At 33.8% G+C, this 17,728-nt stretch overlaps 1 protein-coding gene across 1 annotated transcript in view; it reads left to right on the top strand.

The window, feature by feature from the left end:
- LOC129231628 (ubiquitin carboxyl-terminal hydrolase isozyme L3-like) overlaps positions 1 to 17,247 on the top strand; it is a 60,333-nt gene extending 43,086 nt beyond the window's left edge. Inside the window, exons 7-9 of the mRNA XM_054865993.1 lie at positions 3,293 to 3,368; positions 14,860 to 14,918; positions 17,155 to 17,247. Of these exons, the coding sequence (XP_054721968.1) occupies positions 3,293 to 3,368; positions 14,860 to 14,918; positions 17,155 to 17,247 (228 nt within the window). The remainder of the gene's footprint in view (positions 1 to 3,292; positions 3,369 to 14,859; positions 14,919 to 17,154) is intronic.
- The last annotated feature ends 481 nt before the right edge of the window (positions 17,248 to 17,728 follow it).

The raw sequence follows: 17,728 nt of genomic DNA, 5'->3' as shown, positions 1-17,728 counted from the left end.
ATAAGAACCAAGTTGTCTAGTGGCTGTTTATTAAGAGATTAATAATGTAATACTAAATCATTTTAGCTTCTCCTCGCAGAACTGTTATATATGTCCTGTGTATTTTGAGTCGGATTCTTTTTGAGAGTATAGTGATATTCTACAGTAGTTGTAACAATGTTTTTTGCTGGTAATAAACAATATTTGTTTTTGTTGGGTGCTTGTTAATTGGATTGTGTTGTTATTGTATGAAAAACTACAATAATGATACAAAGAAAAAGTTCTTAGATGCAATGGAATAAGTTATCAAAATAAGAAATTAAACATGTAACTGAGAAGTAAGGACTCTGCGATTAAACTATTGATATTGTATGAAAGTAACCTATTTTTGTTTTGCAAGATCGCGTGAAAATGAAAGAAAAATTTGATTTTTTTTGTTTATTTTTTGCTTCTGGAAAATTTAAAGAAATTACTCTATTGAACTGAAACTTCTAGGAAATAATTATGATACCTAGAGTTAACATTTACACCTCCAAGCATTTTCAAAATGAAATATTTTATATTTCGTAAAAAAAGTTCAAAAAAGGTCAATTTTTTGCACTTTTGGACTTTTTTGGGGCGATTTTGGGACCTAAAGATATTACCCTAGGAGGCTAAAATTTTAAGGGTACACTATTGATGCTAAAAGGCAACTTTTGAGACCCCAGGCCCATGCATGGGATTGAGGGGACAGGAGACACTGATACTTTACCACTGAAATTTTTAATAAAGTTATTTTAAACGGATTTTAGTCTCTTTTTTAAGAAGTCGTGTTTATTTTCGGGGGGGGGGGGATGTTTGTTAAAATTGGGGCATTCTTTTGGGGGGGGGGACTTAGACATATTTCTATGCATGTCAAGATCTACAATTGATAAAAGCCCTGAGACATCTTGATAAGTAATATTCCAATGATTGTTTCTAATAATATTCGTTACAGCGACCCTCTCGTGTTCGTGTGGTGGGGGGAGTTACAGCATAGACATTATTGTTGACATTTTTACAAAGGGTGCTTGAAAAATTTGAAGTCTTCATGAAACAGACGTCATTATTGGGAATCGCATTTTTAGGGGGAGGGGGAGCTGGCATGTAAAATTTTGAAGGGGGAACACCCACATTTAAATCATCTGCACACTAAAATTTAATTCTTTTACATAATTTATCCAAGTTCAGAAATGCAAGCTTATTTTTGGTTTCCTAAGAAAATCGATGTTTCCCAAAAAAAATGGAAATCCTAATACAGTGAAACCTGTGTAAGTTGACCACTTGTGGTGCAGTACATTGGTGGTCAACTTAGACAGGTGGTCAACTTAGACAGGTGGTCAACTTATAAAGGGGGTAATGATTTTTTTTTTTTTTTTGTCATTTCTTTCACCATGTATTCATTTTTTGACTATCTGACACTTACTCTTTCTGTTCAACTCACTTTCATTGTTTATCATTACTTTAAAACAATTATTCAAAATGTTATTCAAATATTTTAGAGGTTATTTTCTCAGAATAAGTATAATGTGTCATGCAAATTTAAAATTTCATAAATTGATCAAAAAAAGTCTTATTGTTTATGAAAAGTTACTCATTTGATATTAATAGTTCCTAAAAATTCATAGCTAATCAAAAATTACAAATTGTTCGCTTTATTTTTTTCTCATACATTTATAACCCCATGAGGATCTACTACTTTTCAACAAAATAACTCCTTAATTGAAGTTTGGTGCACTTATTAGACTAGTTTTGGAAATTCCATACGTGTCTCAGCTAATTTTCTCTGGATTTCTCCCTTTTCAATTAATTTTAATATTTCATACTTTTTTCAATCACAAGCTCAACTAACTTTCTTTTTGAAACCATTTTATGTAAAACTATAACACAAAGAGCAACAAGCTGGACTCTCATAGTTCAAAAAGGTGGTTGAAAATGAAAATGTCCTATCTTTGCACCAGAAATACTGCAATGCAAGTAACTTTACTCTTTAGCACAATTCCATTGTTGCCACAAAATATTGCAACTTTTCTATTGACACATGTTTTCATTGAACAGAGAGTACAAAAGGCAGTCTCAAATAGAACAACAAAAGAAAAACAAGTTTGGAGAATAAGAGGGTTCTTAGTAGTTTTCCCATGTGGTTAAACTCAAAAGGAGGTTTAGTTATGCTGCTGTTTCATTTAGTTGGTGAAATGCTGGTCTGGTATCAAAAATATTCTTGGAAAGCTATTAAAATTTTTTTTTTAAATTGCTAAATAAAATTTAAAAAAATAAACCAAGTGGTCAACTTACAAAGGTTTTTTTACAATACTCCAAACCAAATTTGGTGTTCATTAGTGGTCAAGATAGACAGGTGGTCAAGATAGAGAGGTGGTCAAGTTACAGAGGTTTTCCTTCATTATATAAGATAGGACTAATTCCGTTCCTGACAAAATCGGTCAACATAGACAGGTGGTCAACTTACAAAGGTGGTCAACTTTACAGGTTTAACTGTATATGCTACCTAATTCTGCAACCTATGTTTAATAAGTCATATAAAATAAAATATCGGATTTTGAACGAGCAAGATATAACTCTGCTAGTTCCGATACCATTTTGAAAGAAAACGTAATTGGTATTTCCTTGAAAGCAAGTGGGAAATTGTCGAAATCGAAAGATATGCAAACTGTTAAACTTCTCAAACTTCGTAACTAACCTACAATGTCGGAAGTTCTTAGATTCACTGAGTTATTCATCCAATCGAACGAGCGTCTTTTTTGGATTCTATCGGATTATCTGAATACAACAAGTGAATTCTCTTACAGCAACCCTGTTGGCTTTAAACACAGTGCGATGCTGCATTCCAGACCCACAAAATGTTTGTAGCACCAAAACTGGGGAGATACAATTTTTTTGTTCTGCAAAGCACGAAAATATTTGAAATTTTTGCTTGTGATCAGGTCAACGGAAAAAGGCATTAAAATCCGTAAAACTGCTGGTAAATCTGGAGGAATTGGTAGGCATGATCCACTCATTAAGCACAAAGAATTATGAATGAATATGTATTTTTAAGTTATTTCAATTAGTTTGTAATTCAGTCCGGTTCTTCGATATATCAGATTGAAATCTGAATATCGTCACGACGGTAATAAATATATATCGATATACTACAGTACACATCCATGTATCGCCCAGCACTAGTGCTAGTACATATGCATATGAAACGTTTATTTAATATGTATTTTAATATAGTGTTATAAAATTTTTAAATAATTTCATTAATTTTCTCTTTAAATTTTCTAATGTTTTATAGCCTCCTCCAAGCAATGAAGAAGTGTCACTACATTTTGTAGCATTTGTTAATTCCAACGGCAAGCTTCTTGAGCTTGGTAAGTTGGTTTTAAGGTACATTTTTTTACTTGTAATATATTTATGTAAATGGAAAAGTTTTCATTTTCTGTTGTTAAATCTTGATATAGCATTTATCTTCAAATTTTATCTCACCAACACCTTGAACTGCAAACAACTCCATTTGGACTACTTCTCATTTCAAACTCAAAGCTCTCTTTCACAACAATTACAACAACACTCCTAGATTATTATAGTCAAGCATGTAATTGGAAACTTAACCATCAGAATGTTACTCTTGTTTTGTTATTATAATGATGCAAGAATTGCTCTTTCTAGTCACGCAGAGTGACTTAAGTAGGGTGATTTGCCAGTAGTTAACAATTTAATGGAAATTTCTACAAGTTCTATTTAAATTCACAGGAAAAAATTGAAAAATTTTCTATGTGTCCATAAAACTATCAGGATCAATGGTTACTAATCATTTTTTCTGTTTTTGTTAGTTTTTCAGTTTATTTTGAATAGTAGTTAAAAAAGGAGATTTTGTCAGTAGTTGACCGTTGACCTCTTAAGTCCAGCAGTTGATCAGCATCTGCCAGTAGTTGATCACTTTTAAACACATTAAAAACCTATACTATTAAAATCAGACTGCATGCATGCCTGTATGTTCCCCTTAAAGTAACCCCTGATCGGTTGTTGGGTGGTTGACGTCATCACAGATGTCATGTGATTTTGATGATGGTTACATGGCAATGACAGTGATGACCAGTAGGTTTAAAAGTCCTGAAAACTTTGTGACATTAGGCTCCAAAACTTAAGTCACCAAAAATGGTGCCATTTAAAAATGTCTTAAATTTCTCGCCAAGCTTATACTAAAAACGCATATGACGTCATTGTTATGTGAGACACCAAAGGGGCCTCAGGTGGAGAATCTAGCCACCCTAGGCCACTAGTATGATGCTGAAACATTAGAACATTACTATTAAAAGTAATACATTGATATTATGGGTCAGTACATTGATATTATGGTACAGTAAACTCCCAAGTAATCTGCAGAATAGGGTGGCAAGGTAACCGCGGATAAGGGAATTTCGCGTATGATCTGCAAAATAAATAAAAAGCGTTAGCATAACAAAATCAACTCGGAAATTTTACTCTGCCAACAACAACCTATTAAATTTTAAAAAGTCGCCAAATTTGGCGACATTGAGCAATTTCTCGCCAAATTTGGCGCCATAAATCATGCTAACTTAGAAATATGTTTTTAATTTCTCATCAAGTCCATAGCAGCCACTCCAAGCAGATATGACGTTAACAACATGTAAGTCGCTGCAGGACCCGAATCTAGTCAGCATACTGCTAGAATAATGCCTAAATATTCTAACATTACTGTTAAATAACCGTTACATGAAAAATATTAAATAATACATATGAGACAGTGAGAAGCAAAGAGATTTAAGTGTACATTTTCAAGTTTTGAGTAAAATGTGTTTAAAAATAACATCCTAGGTAGGCTTTCATTAAATTTCTTTTTTCTAAATCATACTGTATAGCAGAAACTACTAGGGCTACTAGTACTATCTCTTGCCCCAAGACAGAGGAGAGGTCACCTACCATTTGTACTGGTTACCTCCAAATTTTTAATTTTGCCACTTAACCAGTCAAACGTGGTGGATCTCCGTTTAAAATGCATCGCATAGTGGGGAGAGAAAAGCTGAAGAGAAGTTTTTTTTCCTGTATTGCTCTTTCTTTTCCCCCCGTCGGTACATAAAGGAATTCGCGGTTGTCCGGCAGAATGCTCTTTTGAATACGCAGCAGCCAGGTGACTAACGAGAAGGCGTGGTAACGATCACCTTTGATGACTACTGAACGTTATTTCTTCTTCAAAGAGAAACACTTTTTTTGCTTCCAGAATGTGCTAGTTTTGGGATTCATTTACACTTTATATTTTCATTTCTCTTTTTTTTGTTTTTTTTGTTTTTTTGAAGTGCTCTTATTTCCTTCAAATATGCTTTATTAATTCATTAAAATTACTTAAAATTACAAACTATAGTTTCATTACATTAAACTTCTTGAAACAAATAAAATATTTTTGATTCTCACTTTTCTTTTAATAAATTAAATATTTCATAAAGTGCTTTATAAATCTTAGTATTTTATTCAATTATTTAGTCCATTTTCCCGAAAGGGTGTTTCGATTGCCTTCTTGCATATTACTGCGTTCTACTTCAAGAAAAAAAAGTAAAAATGCAGAAAAAAAGTTGTATTCTGAAATAAATTATTCTAGTGATGAACTAAGCACCTTACTGCATTATACTTCCAGAAAAAAAAGTAAAAAGTCAAAAAAAAAAGCAAAACCGTAGTCTGAAATATAATTGTTGTAATGGATAAACTGAGTTCATCATTAAAATGGATTGAGATAAAGAGCGGAAAAATTAATCCCTCTGTTCGAAAGTACAGCCAAATTCGGATACATGTTCTTTCAAGTTTTAAGTAACATTCTTAAGTCAAAAATACGCAAATACATGATTTTTTTCTAGTTCATGCAAACAAAATTTAACTTCGTTGTTTATTTATTTATTTATTTTTGAAGAGGGTTTAGAATATAAAACAGTTATACATTCTTTATTGCGTATATATAGTCAGGGGTACCGCGATGGTAGGTCACAGCAACCGCCCAGAAAATCCTTATTCGGCCAATTTTGTTTGATTCAGCAAATTTGGAGACAAAATTGCAATGTCGGAATTTTTCAAATGCTCAAATATTTTTTCTCCTCAGATGTACTTGTGTTCATACTTGAATTTAATCTGCGGCAAAAATTGGAGTTCTATTTGATAAATTGAGAATTTCTAACTTCCTAAAAAATATCTTTGGAGTTCCCATGTGTATAGTTATTTTATGTATCATATTTCGGTGAATAATTGACGCACTCCCTTTCGATACGCAAATCAAACATATTCTAAGAGTAAAAAATATCTTACTTGAATTATGTTTAACAGTCAAAATGACGAGCTTCGTAACGCCCCCCCCCCACCCCCTCCAATAGCAAGTAGTTCAAGTTGTTTTATATTTTAAAAATAAGATATGAAAGCAGACTGCTTCTGTAAAACCGAAATGTTTCTTTTTCTTTCTTATTTTTTTTAAGTTAGGACAAAATTAAAACAGACAAAATCAAAAGCCTAATTTTGAAATAAATGACAAAACGAGCGTTATAAACACGCAAATAGTAAAATATGTGTTTTGGGAAACAAAAGAGCGCTTTTCGCTGCAAAAAGTTATGATCTTCGGCACGTAAAAAACTCGTAAACAAACCTGATAAATGCAAAATTAGAATGAAATTGTAAGCATGTGATCACATTGTGACGGATTTCTAATGTACCAAAGATTACAACTTTTTACATCGATAAAGTGAGTCCTAATTAACTTCCAAAGACGCATCTGAAAACCTTTTTTTTTTTTGGTACGTGTGCCTTGTGCATAAATTACATCGAAGTTATCATTTTTTTCGTTGATCTTCATATTATTGAAGTTATTTTATTGAACGATTTCTCGATAGATTTTACTTATCTCACTAAGTAAATTTTAATTTACGTTATTAAAAGTGCTAACTCAGTTCCTTTTGAATACGAAAGAATTTTCTTTAAAATTTTGAAGGCACAGGAAGTCATTTAAATTTATTACATTTTCAATGTTTTTTTTAAAAACTTCGCCTTGTTTTCCGTTTTTTACTATTATTTAGTTTATTATCTGGTATTTATCTATGTATTATTCTGCAGTTTCAATAACAGAAAACATGTCGTTGAGGTGTACTTTACTTTAAAAATATTCCTCTAAGGAACCGTAGCATCCAATTGAAACGCATCACTTCGATAAATAACATGGTTTTCGGGGCAAAGCTTGATAAAAAATGTATTAAGGTTTTGAAATATATGCCTTTTTTTTTTTGCTGATGGACAGAAAATAAAAGATTTGCTAGTTAACCTGGTATCGTTTTCAATTAAAAAAGATTGTGTGAATATATTTTTTGCAACAATATAATTTTAGTAGATGTATGTGATATGTGACACGCCGTAAATGTTTCAGCACATTTTTTTTTCAACATCATACAAGGCAAAAATGAACTATCATTATAATTACTGTCGTATTGCGTACTATAATTTTTGTACTATCTCTGAGTTATAAGTAGAATATTATTTCGTGCATACATTGCCAACTTTATTAATTAATTTATTTATTGAATTTTCTTTCTTTCTTTCTTTATTTATTTTTGAACTCATTAATCTTGTTTAATTGTTCATTCTTTACTTGTGCAGAATTTTTATTCTAGACTGCACCTAATATGTGATAATTGAAAAAACATGGATGAATATATATGTATGTAGTTGAATTTCATTGAATGCCTTTTCTTTGCTTGAACAATTAGAGCGTAGCCACGGATATCTACGATTTTCAACAAAGCAAATAGAGGAACCAGTATTTGACCTCTAGAACTACTATTGAAGGACGAATGTTTACTATGTTAGGATAGGGCACGAAATGTTGAAAATCAAGTCCAACCGCACGTGTTTATATGTGGACAATGAATGATTTGACCCCACTTGTATTCAGTGGGGAATCAATTTCCACTCAAAGGCGTTTGCTTCCAATATAGAAAGGTTTCTTGCTAATGCCAGCTGCTTTACAATTTACATGCTTGATTGTACCAGAGTTGCTCCATAGTAGTGAATTTTGAAAATCAACTATTTTTTGAACTAGAGATTTTTTCGAAAGTTCACGCATAACGTTCAACTTTTGACACATGTGAATGAAAATTACATATTTTAAATGATGCTACACAAATATATATTACATGCATCAACTTTTACAAAGCCCATTAGTAAAATGCGAATAACTTTTCGTGGAGAAGAAAAGGAAAAATTTATTATGAGGTTCCTCAATAAAATCTAAATCATGTATGCACTTCATGTAGTTACTTCGCAAATAAAGTAAGCTATAAAGTTGTGAACGTAGTTCAGTCTTTACCAAATAAAATCATGCAGATAAATTCACCTGTGTTGTGGGAGGAAGGGGGGGACGTGTCCCTGGCCTTACTCCCCCCTGCCCCTGTTTGCCATCATTAAAAATACAAAGATATTATAAAGAGACGTAGGACGTTTTCCTGACGATACGGATAACGATAACAAAACTTCAACCCCTCCCTCCCACCTTGTGAATTCCTGATATCCCCTGTATAAACAACAGTACCAGAATCTACCGTACTGTATGCTGCAAAGACGAAGGTCAGTGAGAGTCACCCGTAAATATTATCTTTTACAAAATGGTTTTCATCTTTGGTTTTCATAAGGAAATTTTGCGAGAACTATTGATCGGTTGAGAGTGATCTGTAAAGTAATTTAAAGAAAAAAAAAAGCTTAGTGTGTGAATATGAAAATCAATAAAAAACTGAATTAAACATATATTGTGTTGGAAACGAAATGATTTCCCAGACAATCAATGTAAAAACCGTGTTCTGGCACCGATTCACACTTTGTACCTATGCGTATAATATACATGTGTGTGTGTTGCGAGGGCCCGATTAATATATTGAGAAGCCCTAGGCCAATCCCCTTTTTCAGGGCCCCCAGTACTCAATCGTTACAATTTTTGCCATTTGGTGCCCTCAAGGGAGAGCCCTAGGACACATCCGAGTTTGCTTATTCAATGATCAGGCCCTGTGTGTTACAGTACCCTACAGTGACTTTTGCAGAAACTAGGCAGATTCATGATTCCCCTCCCCACACTCACACTGAATAGTGAAGTAACAAAATAGTTTGTTAGTTTGTTACTTATGCACAGGGTCTGACTAATCCAGGTGCCAGATCAATTAGAGTGAAATAAAACAAATTTCTTGTCGACCATATGCATCTGAACAAGAAACTAGATTGCACTGAACTTTCCTATAAAATCTAAGAGAAAATGTCGGGCGCCTAAGTATTTTGCCTGGCTCTTAAGATTTTATGATTTTCGTCGGTCTCTGATTATATATGTATCTTGCTTTAGTGCAATAGAAAATTAATTGATTTTTTTAGAACTTAAGCTACTCATTTGTTACCCTTCAAATTTTGGCACACTGGTGAAAGAAAACAGAGAGGCTGACGTCATCATTACCTGTGAAACCAGGGACATGTATTTTTCCACTAAAAATATCTGTATTTCGTTCGCAAATATTTAACTCAAGCCCTAAACACCTAGGCCCAAGCGTAGGTCCCCTCGAAGTTTATGGCCCTCATTTATTTTCAAAATAATATTTTATGTAATGGAAGATAAATGGAGAACAAAATGCAACAAGGATATTATTGGTTTCATGTTTAGAGCTTATGTAAAATATGCCCTTTAAATGCAAAAACTAATAAGGTAAAGGCGCCAAGTAGGACCACTTTATGGTTCATTGCCTTTTATTATTTTTATTATACACGTTAAGTTCATTAGTCCAATTCCTTGTTGTGTCGAAGTTTAATAAAATAACTAAGAAAAAAGCAGCCATTTTTTTTTCTTTTCACGTATTTTTCAGTCATTTGTGGTTTTAATTACACATTTGTATAATGAACTATATTGAAGCAAAAATTAAAATTACATTTCAGAGTTGTACGGAGCACTTTTTGTTGCATTCATTCCGGATATCTTTACAACTTTTGCCATAGATTTTCTAATTGAATTTAGAAGTAGGAACACAAATTAAATGAAAATCAAAGAAACAAAAATGAGTATAAACGTAAATGTGTATATATAGGTTCTTATAATACATACCAAAATACAAGAACTGCTTAAAATATTGGAATGATGATTGGAACGATTGTGTGTTGTGTAGAGGAGGCAGGATCTGACCCTCCGGGTCTAGAACTTTACTATGACTTAATCGAGCTCTGATTTATCGCTTTCAACTATCCTTAATTGCCTTTGAAGCTCAGAAAACATGAGAATTTCGCTCAGAACTTGAGAAATTACAAAGAATAAGTACATTGGCCAAGAAATACCAGCGGATAACTTTATCATATAAACGTAATCAACAGAAACGTCAAAATGCAACTATTTTTCATAACGACCATATTAGTATTAACAGCAACTAGTATTAGTTGCTTGATAAGGCAACTTTTTGATGAACATCTTTTGTCGGATTTTGAAGCAGAAACACGGGCTCTTTTTACCGGCAAAGGCTATATTGTCATCGTATTATTCAGTTTACTCGATGATAATGGAAAGTTTTAGACTCGGAATTACAAGAATAATATGGTAAAAATTAACGTGATTACGATACTGTACTTTTGTAGAATCCAAACTTTGTTTATAGATGCATTTCTTATTTCGACGATTTTTTGCTTAAATATTCACATTCTACAGCATTTCTTTTTTTCCCCTGTAAGCGATCCTTTTCGCATCTAATTGATTTGGTTTTTTCTATCATCTTATTTTTTATTTGTTTATCCCTTCTTCATGATATTTTATTTAAAAAACCGAACGTAAATTCTATTAGAATGATAAAACTTGTAGGTTCTACTTTTTTTCTTATATTTTGAAAATAAAACGTCTTTTTTTTTTTTTTTTTTTTGTAGTAGGCAAAATATTATTATGGAACAAATTAGTCAAAGCAATCTATTTAGTTATTGCTGTATGTTGAAACTATAAACTTAATTAATATTAAAATATTAAGACATATGATCTCAAAATAGATATAGATAATTGTAAATTTTTCAGAAGTACGAAAACAAGCGAAATATCGTAAGATAAAAAGCCACTGTCGTTCCCAGAAAATGCATTTCTTTCCTTTTCAGATCATAGAATGCCGCTGAAGGGGTGACACTCCCAAGTGATCCACCCTTTTGACACTAAACCCTTTTCATCCTGAACCGGCGAATTCCAAAGAGGGGAACCAACACTGCGAGCTCTGCAGTGAAGCCCTCTGCCCCTAGTCTAGGAGCTCGGGTTCCACGGTTTGGGCCACTGCTTCAGTTTCCGAGATATCTCGGGTTCCACGTTTTACTGGTTAATCCCTTTCCTTCTACTGCCTCATATGGAGTGTCCAAAAGTAACTTCCCCTATATACGGAGCCCTAGCGGCCTATTCGCTGAACCAATCGATCAAAAATTTTAGATGCAGTAATTTGAAGGAATGCGTTTGAGATTGTTGAATTTAAACAAAACAGTGATCTCATGGCTGCAGTTACAGAGATCCAATCTCAAAACTTTCAAACAACACTTTAAAACTGGTACCCAACTTTTTCTTGCACAGATTGATCAGTGTATTGAAGGGCCAGAAATGGTGTTGGATCAACCGACGTGTGACAAAAATTGTTCGTTCGAAAATTTAAGCACCGAGAGAGAGAGAGATGGAAGAAACGCACTTTCAAACTCTGCATTTTAAAGACTTTTTCCTTACGCTTTGCACATGGTGTTTAGTGGAGGGTACTTCTACAACTGTCTAACCCTGTGAGTTATGCAAAGTGCTTGTCTTATATTGTCACTAGGATTCATATTTGTAGTTTTTGGCACACGCCACTCGTTCCAACGCAATTTGAGTGTTTTCAATATGCTGATCAATTTGCACAAGAAAAATACGTGTGTTGCAATTCAAAATTTCAGAAATTAGTTGACTGAAACCAAAACTGTGTGTACTATGTTGTTTAAAATTATTGCATTGTGGAAAACATCTGTTCAAATAACCTTATCACAAATTTTGGTTCAGCAGAAAGGCCGTTGGGCTTCGTACGTAGTTAAAAATAATTTTGAACGTCGCTGTAGAAAAAATCTAATAGCATATATATATATAGAGAGAGAGATATATAATATTCAATAGTAGTAATCAGGGTTGCCAGACGTCCTGGATTTCAAGGGACAGTCCCATGTTTTGAAAAATTATCCCGCGTCCCGAGAACTTCCATATGGGACGACTACAGTCCTGTATTCTAGTTTATAACAATATTGTACCAAAACGAGACATTATTATAAGGGAAGAAATAAAGTAAAGCAAAAAATGTGAAATAAAGAGCAATAAAAAAAAATCATGTGACAGCAAACCCAAAAATTGTTTTGATTCGTTTTGTATGTTTTTGTTTTGGCGGCAGACCATGAGGAGCCAAATGGTTGAATCCTATTTGATCACTAACTAATGTTGGAAATATATCGCTGTGCATGCATTGTCAATTGCAATGAAAACTATTATTATACTTTGATAGGCGACATTTTGTAAATTTTAATACTTAGTTGTGATTGAATTTTTCAGATTTGTCATGAATAGATGTTCTATGTTGAAAGTGATCCGCCAAAAAAACTATTATGTGTGTTTTGGGATGAGTGGATGAAAGTAGGAAAAAGGAGTTAGAGTTCCTCCAAAAAGGTACTCGCACCCCTTCCGAAAGCTTTTGAAACGTGGATGTTTATCGCCCCTTAGAAATACCCCATAACCAGTAATTGCCCTCAACCTCAAAAATGCCCCCCCCCCTCCTTTCATTCCTAGAAGCCTGTCCTGTATTTACTGTTTTTAAATCTGGCAACCCTGGTTGTAATACAGTCGGTCAGCATGTAAGTTTTAGCACCAAGCCCATAACCTTGCACTTTCCAATCTACACTATATCAATTCCGAGCCACGCTCTTCCGTAGGCCGGGGCATAGTTTATAAACTCATTAATGTACTGTCTGGGTAATCCTGATAGTTTTCCCTACTAATAACTAATGCCTTTTTTGAGAGGAAAAAAAACTAGTCGTAAGTTATACAGATATGTCAATTGTCTGCATTTGTTCAGTGGTTCACCTAGAGCATTTATTAATTAACCATGCTAGTCAATTACTAGCAAAAATATTTTTTTCTGAATAAAAAAAGTATTATATGTTATATGATACTTAAGCTTTTATCTTAAGCTGAAAAATGTTTCTAATCACTTTGTTTTCAAGAAAAAAAGCTTCAAAACCAACTTAAGTTCATTACTTGACTGTTCTGATCAACTACTGGCATTAATAGCATTTTAGACAACCAGTAGTTGACCACCCCTCAATCCCAGCATAAGTGATTAGTAAATTAATACATTTTTTTATTTACTTAGAACAAACATGGATGATCAGCATATATCAGTAAATGAACCTGAAGAATTAAATTCAACCTCAAGAAATACGATTAAATATTTTATCTCATGACAATTCTCACTAGTAAGAAAAGTAATTTTCTAGAAATTTTTTACATTGGTTTGCAAGTGTACTATCCTAACCTCTAATCAAAACTTAAGTTACAACTATAACTGCTAGACTTTTGTTCTAGCAGTCGGAATAAAAATATCTACTTATTTATTCTTGTTTTGTTCATATTAGTGCTTGAGTGGTCAACTACTGGCAGGTGGTCAACTAATACCAAATCACCCTACTTTGGGCCAGAAGAAATCAATTGAAAATGAAAAAATAACGTTTGTGTGATAGTATGTTCAAGAGACAACTTTAGCACCGTGCACCAATTCTTTTATCCACATTTTGATTTTTCACTCGACATTACTTTTTTCAAGAACAAAGTACTCCACCCTACTTGTATGTGATAATAAACTCAACCTGTATTTGATAAAAATAATATATTGTCAAGTCTCTGTAACCCATGAAGGAGGGGGGAGGGCACATTGGAATACCTTGACTTCCTTTTGAAAGTTATAATTTTTTTTATTATTTTTTAGAATGTAATGAGAATGAATTTAAAAAAAAATTTACTATGGAAGATGAAAGTTGTCAAAACAATGTAAGGTTTTTAAATCTTTTTTTGAACTAAAATAAAAGAAATATTAAGAAAACTAAAATAGGGTGTATTAGTATTTTTTTGTCTACCGCAGCATTGTAGATCTTACTGCAAATTGTTCATGAGTCATATGATGTAGTAGGTCTCGAGTAAACTCTAAAGAAAACTTGAGAAGTTATGTTGATATCTGTGAATTTAAACGCTAATATTCTGACATATTTGATGGATGAAAAGCAATTTACAAATTAAACTAAACCAGGTATATTGGTGTTATTGATCTCCTCAAAAGAAATAATATTGTTGAGCTCATTCTGAAAACTTACTTTATGACTTCTAATCTTAATCCACGGATTCTGGTGGTAGAAATAGAGTATTTTTGATAGCTTTTATCTCAATGAAACTACAAAAATTTGGGGTAGAGGTGTTAGCCATTTTTATGATGGTATTGAACTGAATAGTGGGAGAAAGAACCAAAAAAATATATATATATATATTTTCTGAAAGTGCGATTTGCATTTAAAAACAGAGATCTAGTTTTTTCAAATCACTGAAGGTTTTAAGGATACCTGGTGGTTGTCTGGCAGATAAAACAGCAAATAGTCGCTGTTTTATCCAATTTTCTACCAAACCTTCAAAATGAAGGGAATCAGCATTTGGATGAAAAGCAAATATGACTGAATCTGCGTTGTATGTCAAGTATGTTGGCATTCTAAAGCGACCTTGATCACTTAGAATTACAAAAATGATTCATATATTTTTTTAATCTATATTTTTGTTTTGTTTTTTAGATGGTCGCAAAGATGGACCCATTTGTCACAGATCTACCAGTGTGGAAACATTTTTTGAGGTATTTCTTTGTTGTTAGTATTCATTTCTGTGAGTAGTAATTAGTTTTGGTAATGAGTATCTTTATTGTTAGTTCATTACATATTGAATCACTAACCAAGATTTTGCTAACTTTTTGGTGTTTCTTTCAGTGATAATTTAAATGTTTTTAAGCATTCATTAAACATGTCAGCGCAAATGAATTGTGGGATACAGTAGTACCACCAAACACTATTCTTGCTTTCACAATATTCCTGCTTAGTTAAAGTTCAGTATTGAAAGCCTATAAGTGGAGGTAGTCATAAATAATGAGTACTATGATCAATATTCATATCAACAGTGATAGGTTCTAAGAGTTTTTGACATTCGAAGGTTGTGTTCCGATCGAAATTCCTGAAAGTAGTTTACAGTGATGGTTGTCGTCATCCTGGTTCTCCGATTGTCAGGAAACTTGGAAGTTCTCCATCATCAAGAAAATTCATGCCACCATCTTTTGGGATACAATGATTTCTGACTCAAGAATTGGCGGTGAATTGGGGCGGGTACTGTGCAACATTACGATCACTCACGCAATGCATTCGCAGAGTCTGATTGGAAAGAAGCATCTGTCTTTTGCATCACAACTATGCAAGACTGCATTTAAGTGCACAAATACAGGACGTTATGAAATGACTGAAATTCACAGTGGTTACTCAACCATCCTATAACCCAGATTTGGTACCATAGAACTTTTCTTTGCTCTCAATTGAGGGAGACATTGAGAAGTCAATGTTTTTCAGCTGATACCAAGGTTCAGTAAGCGCCATGTGCAAATGGATACACAGCCTATCACTCTTTCTTCATGGAAGGAATGAATAGAAGGATTGAACAAATGTGTAGCTATATGAGGAGATAACATTTCCGGGCTTATTGGCCGTGGTCTAATTGGAGTAGAAATTCCAGATGTTTCGGCTTGCTTTGCTGCAGCCATCATCAGTGGTTTGAGTTTGGGGAGACTGATTCCTGGTTTCGATGGCTCCGGTATTTAAGCAAACTGCTGCACATTGGATGACATCCAATCAGGAGCCTTATTCCACCAGCAGCTTGAAAACGCCTCCCAATCAGGACCAGCAGCGCACCACCGGCCAATAAGCCCGAAAATGTTATCTCCTCATATTGACGCTGGCCGTGAAAGCCTTAAACAGTATTTAAATGTGTAGCTGTTAATGGTGATTCTGTTGAGAAATGAGTTTACACTATGCAAAAGTAATAAATTTCCTGTATGCCGATATCTCTGTTATTTTACCTTGCCGGAAACTTATTTTTTACTATTGGAAACCTTACGTATCAATCACCCCTCGTATTGAGTTAATTTGATCATAATTTTTAAAAGAGGTACCCCATTAACACTAGTTTTGAAATTAATGCAGAAATGTATAGTTGGTTTTTTTCTCAAGGTGTGAAAATACTCCTTGACATTTTTTTGGGAAGGAAAATTCATTTTGAAGGAGTGAAGTATACAAAAGTAGTAATTTCGGGTAGATAAGCCACGTCTTATACGTGTTTTGAAGTTGAATTTTAGCCCCTGCTGCATATCTGTCAGGGCGGTGTATCTGAGGAAATTTTCCCCTCACCCTTCATTCTAAAAAAAAAATCATGTTCACACCATCGCACGGCCAAAGTAAATTCCATTCAATCGCTAGTAGAGCAGCTCTCAAATTGCCTTTTAAAACTAGTTTGCTCCGATGAAACTTCCCTAACTGCGTTAGGGTGCACTTCCGTAGAATTTTGCCATTATGCGTTCCTTCTCCAATGTTGCCAGATGCACAAGGATGCCATACGTTTCACAAAGCGCTTAAGTGGAAAAATCGCTAATTTGTTTCTAATGTTTAAAAACTGATGATTGATGATACAGCTCTTTTTTTATTTAATTTTGAATTGTGTTTTGAAACAATTGAATGATAAATTAAAAAAAAATGAAACTAAGCAATTTTTCAATGTTACAATTACAACACGTTGATTTGATTTTTTTTTTAAATTTATAATGAAGTAGTGATTATTTTTATTTTTATTTAGTTTATTTTTCTCTCAACTAAATAAAGATGTATACATCTGGCACACTGGTTATTTGCATAACCGTAGCATTTTCCAATCTTTTCTTTTTCTTGCACGCACGAAATCTATTCCATTTTGCTTATTTCACTATTGTACGCTGTCATAATCACGCTTTGTTCTTTAGTTTTATTTTCTCTTTTATCTTCAATGGCTCTAATTCGTAGAAAGAGTTGCACAACTGCATTGAAGCTCTCAGCTGTCAAGGAAGCTCAGGAAATCAAAAATCGGGCTGCAGCCAGAGAATTTCAAGTGGATGAAAGGTGCATCCGGCGATGGAGGTCTGAGCAGGGCAAGTTAGAAAAAATGCCCAAGACAAAGAGGTCTCGCTGGAGGGGGGTTGTAGCCTGGCCTGCGTTGGAGGACAACCTGGAAAAAGGGACTTTGGAGCAATGGGAGAGAGGCATGCTGGTGCCCATGGTGAGGATCCGGATGCAAGCCAATCTCATTGCCTCAAGCATGGGATCACCAACTTCGTCAGGAGCCCCAATTGGTGCTTCCGCTTCATGCAACAAAAGAGACTGTCTGTCAGGGCCAAAGCCACTGTTAGCCAGAAGCTTCCTTCGGATTGGAAGGGAAAAAATCAAGCCTTTTTACTTCCTTTTACAAAAAAGGAAGTATTGTATTCGCGAAAAAATTTTCACTCAAAAATCGCCCTTAATTTCCATTTTGCTCACCCCCAAATGAATGTTGAGTTTTTTTTTCGATTCGACCACATGCGGAAAAGTGCCTAAGAATGTA

Source organism: Uloborus diversus, chromosome 10, assembly GCF_026930045.1.
Source record: "Uloborus diversus isolate 005 chromosome 10, Udiv.v.3.1, whole genome shotgun sequence".
In the NCBI taxonomy this organism is placed as follows: domain Eukaryota; kingdom Metazoa; phylum Arthropoda; class Arachnida; order Araneae; family Uloboridae; genus Uloborus; species Uloborus diversus.
This window is presented reverse-complemented; position numbering and strand designations above follow the sequence as displayed.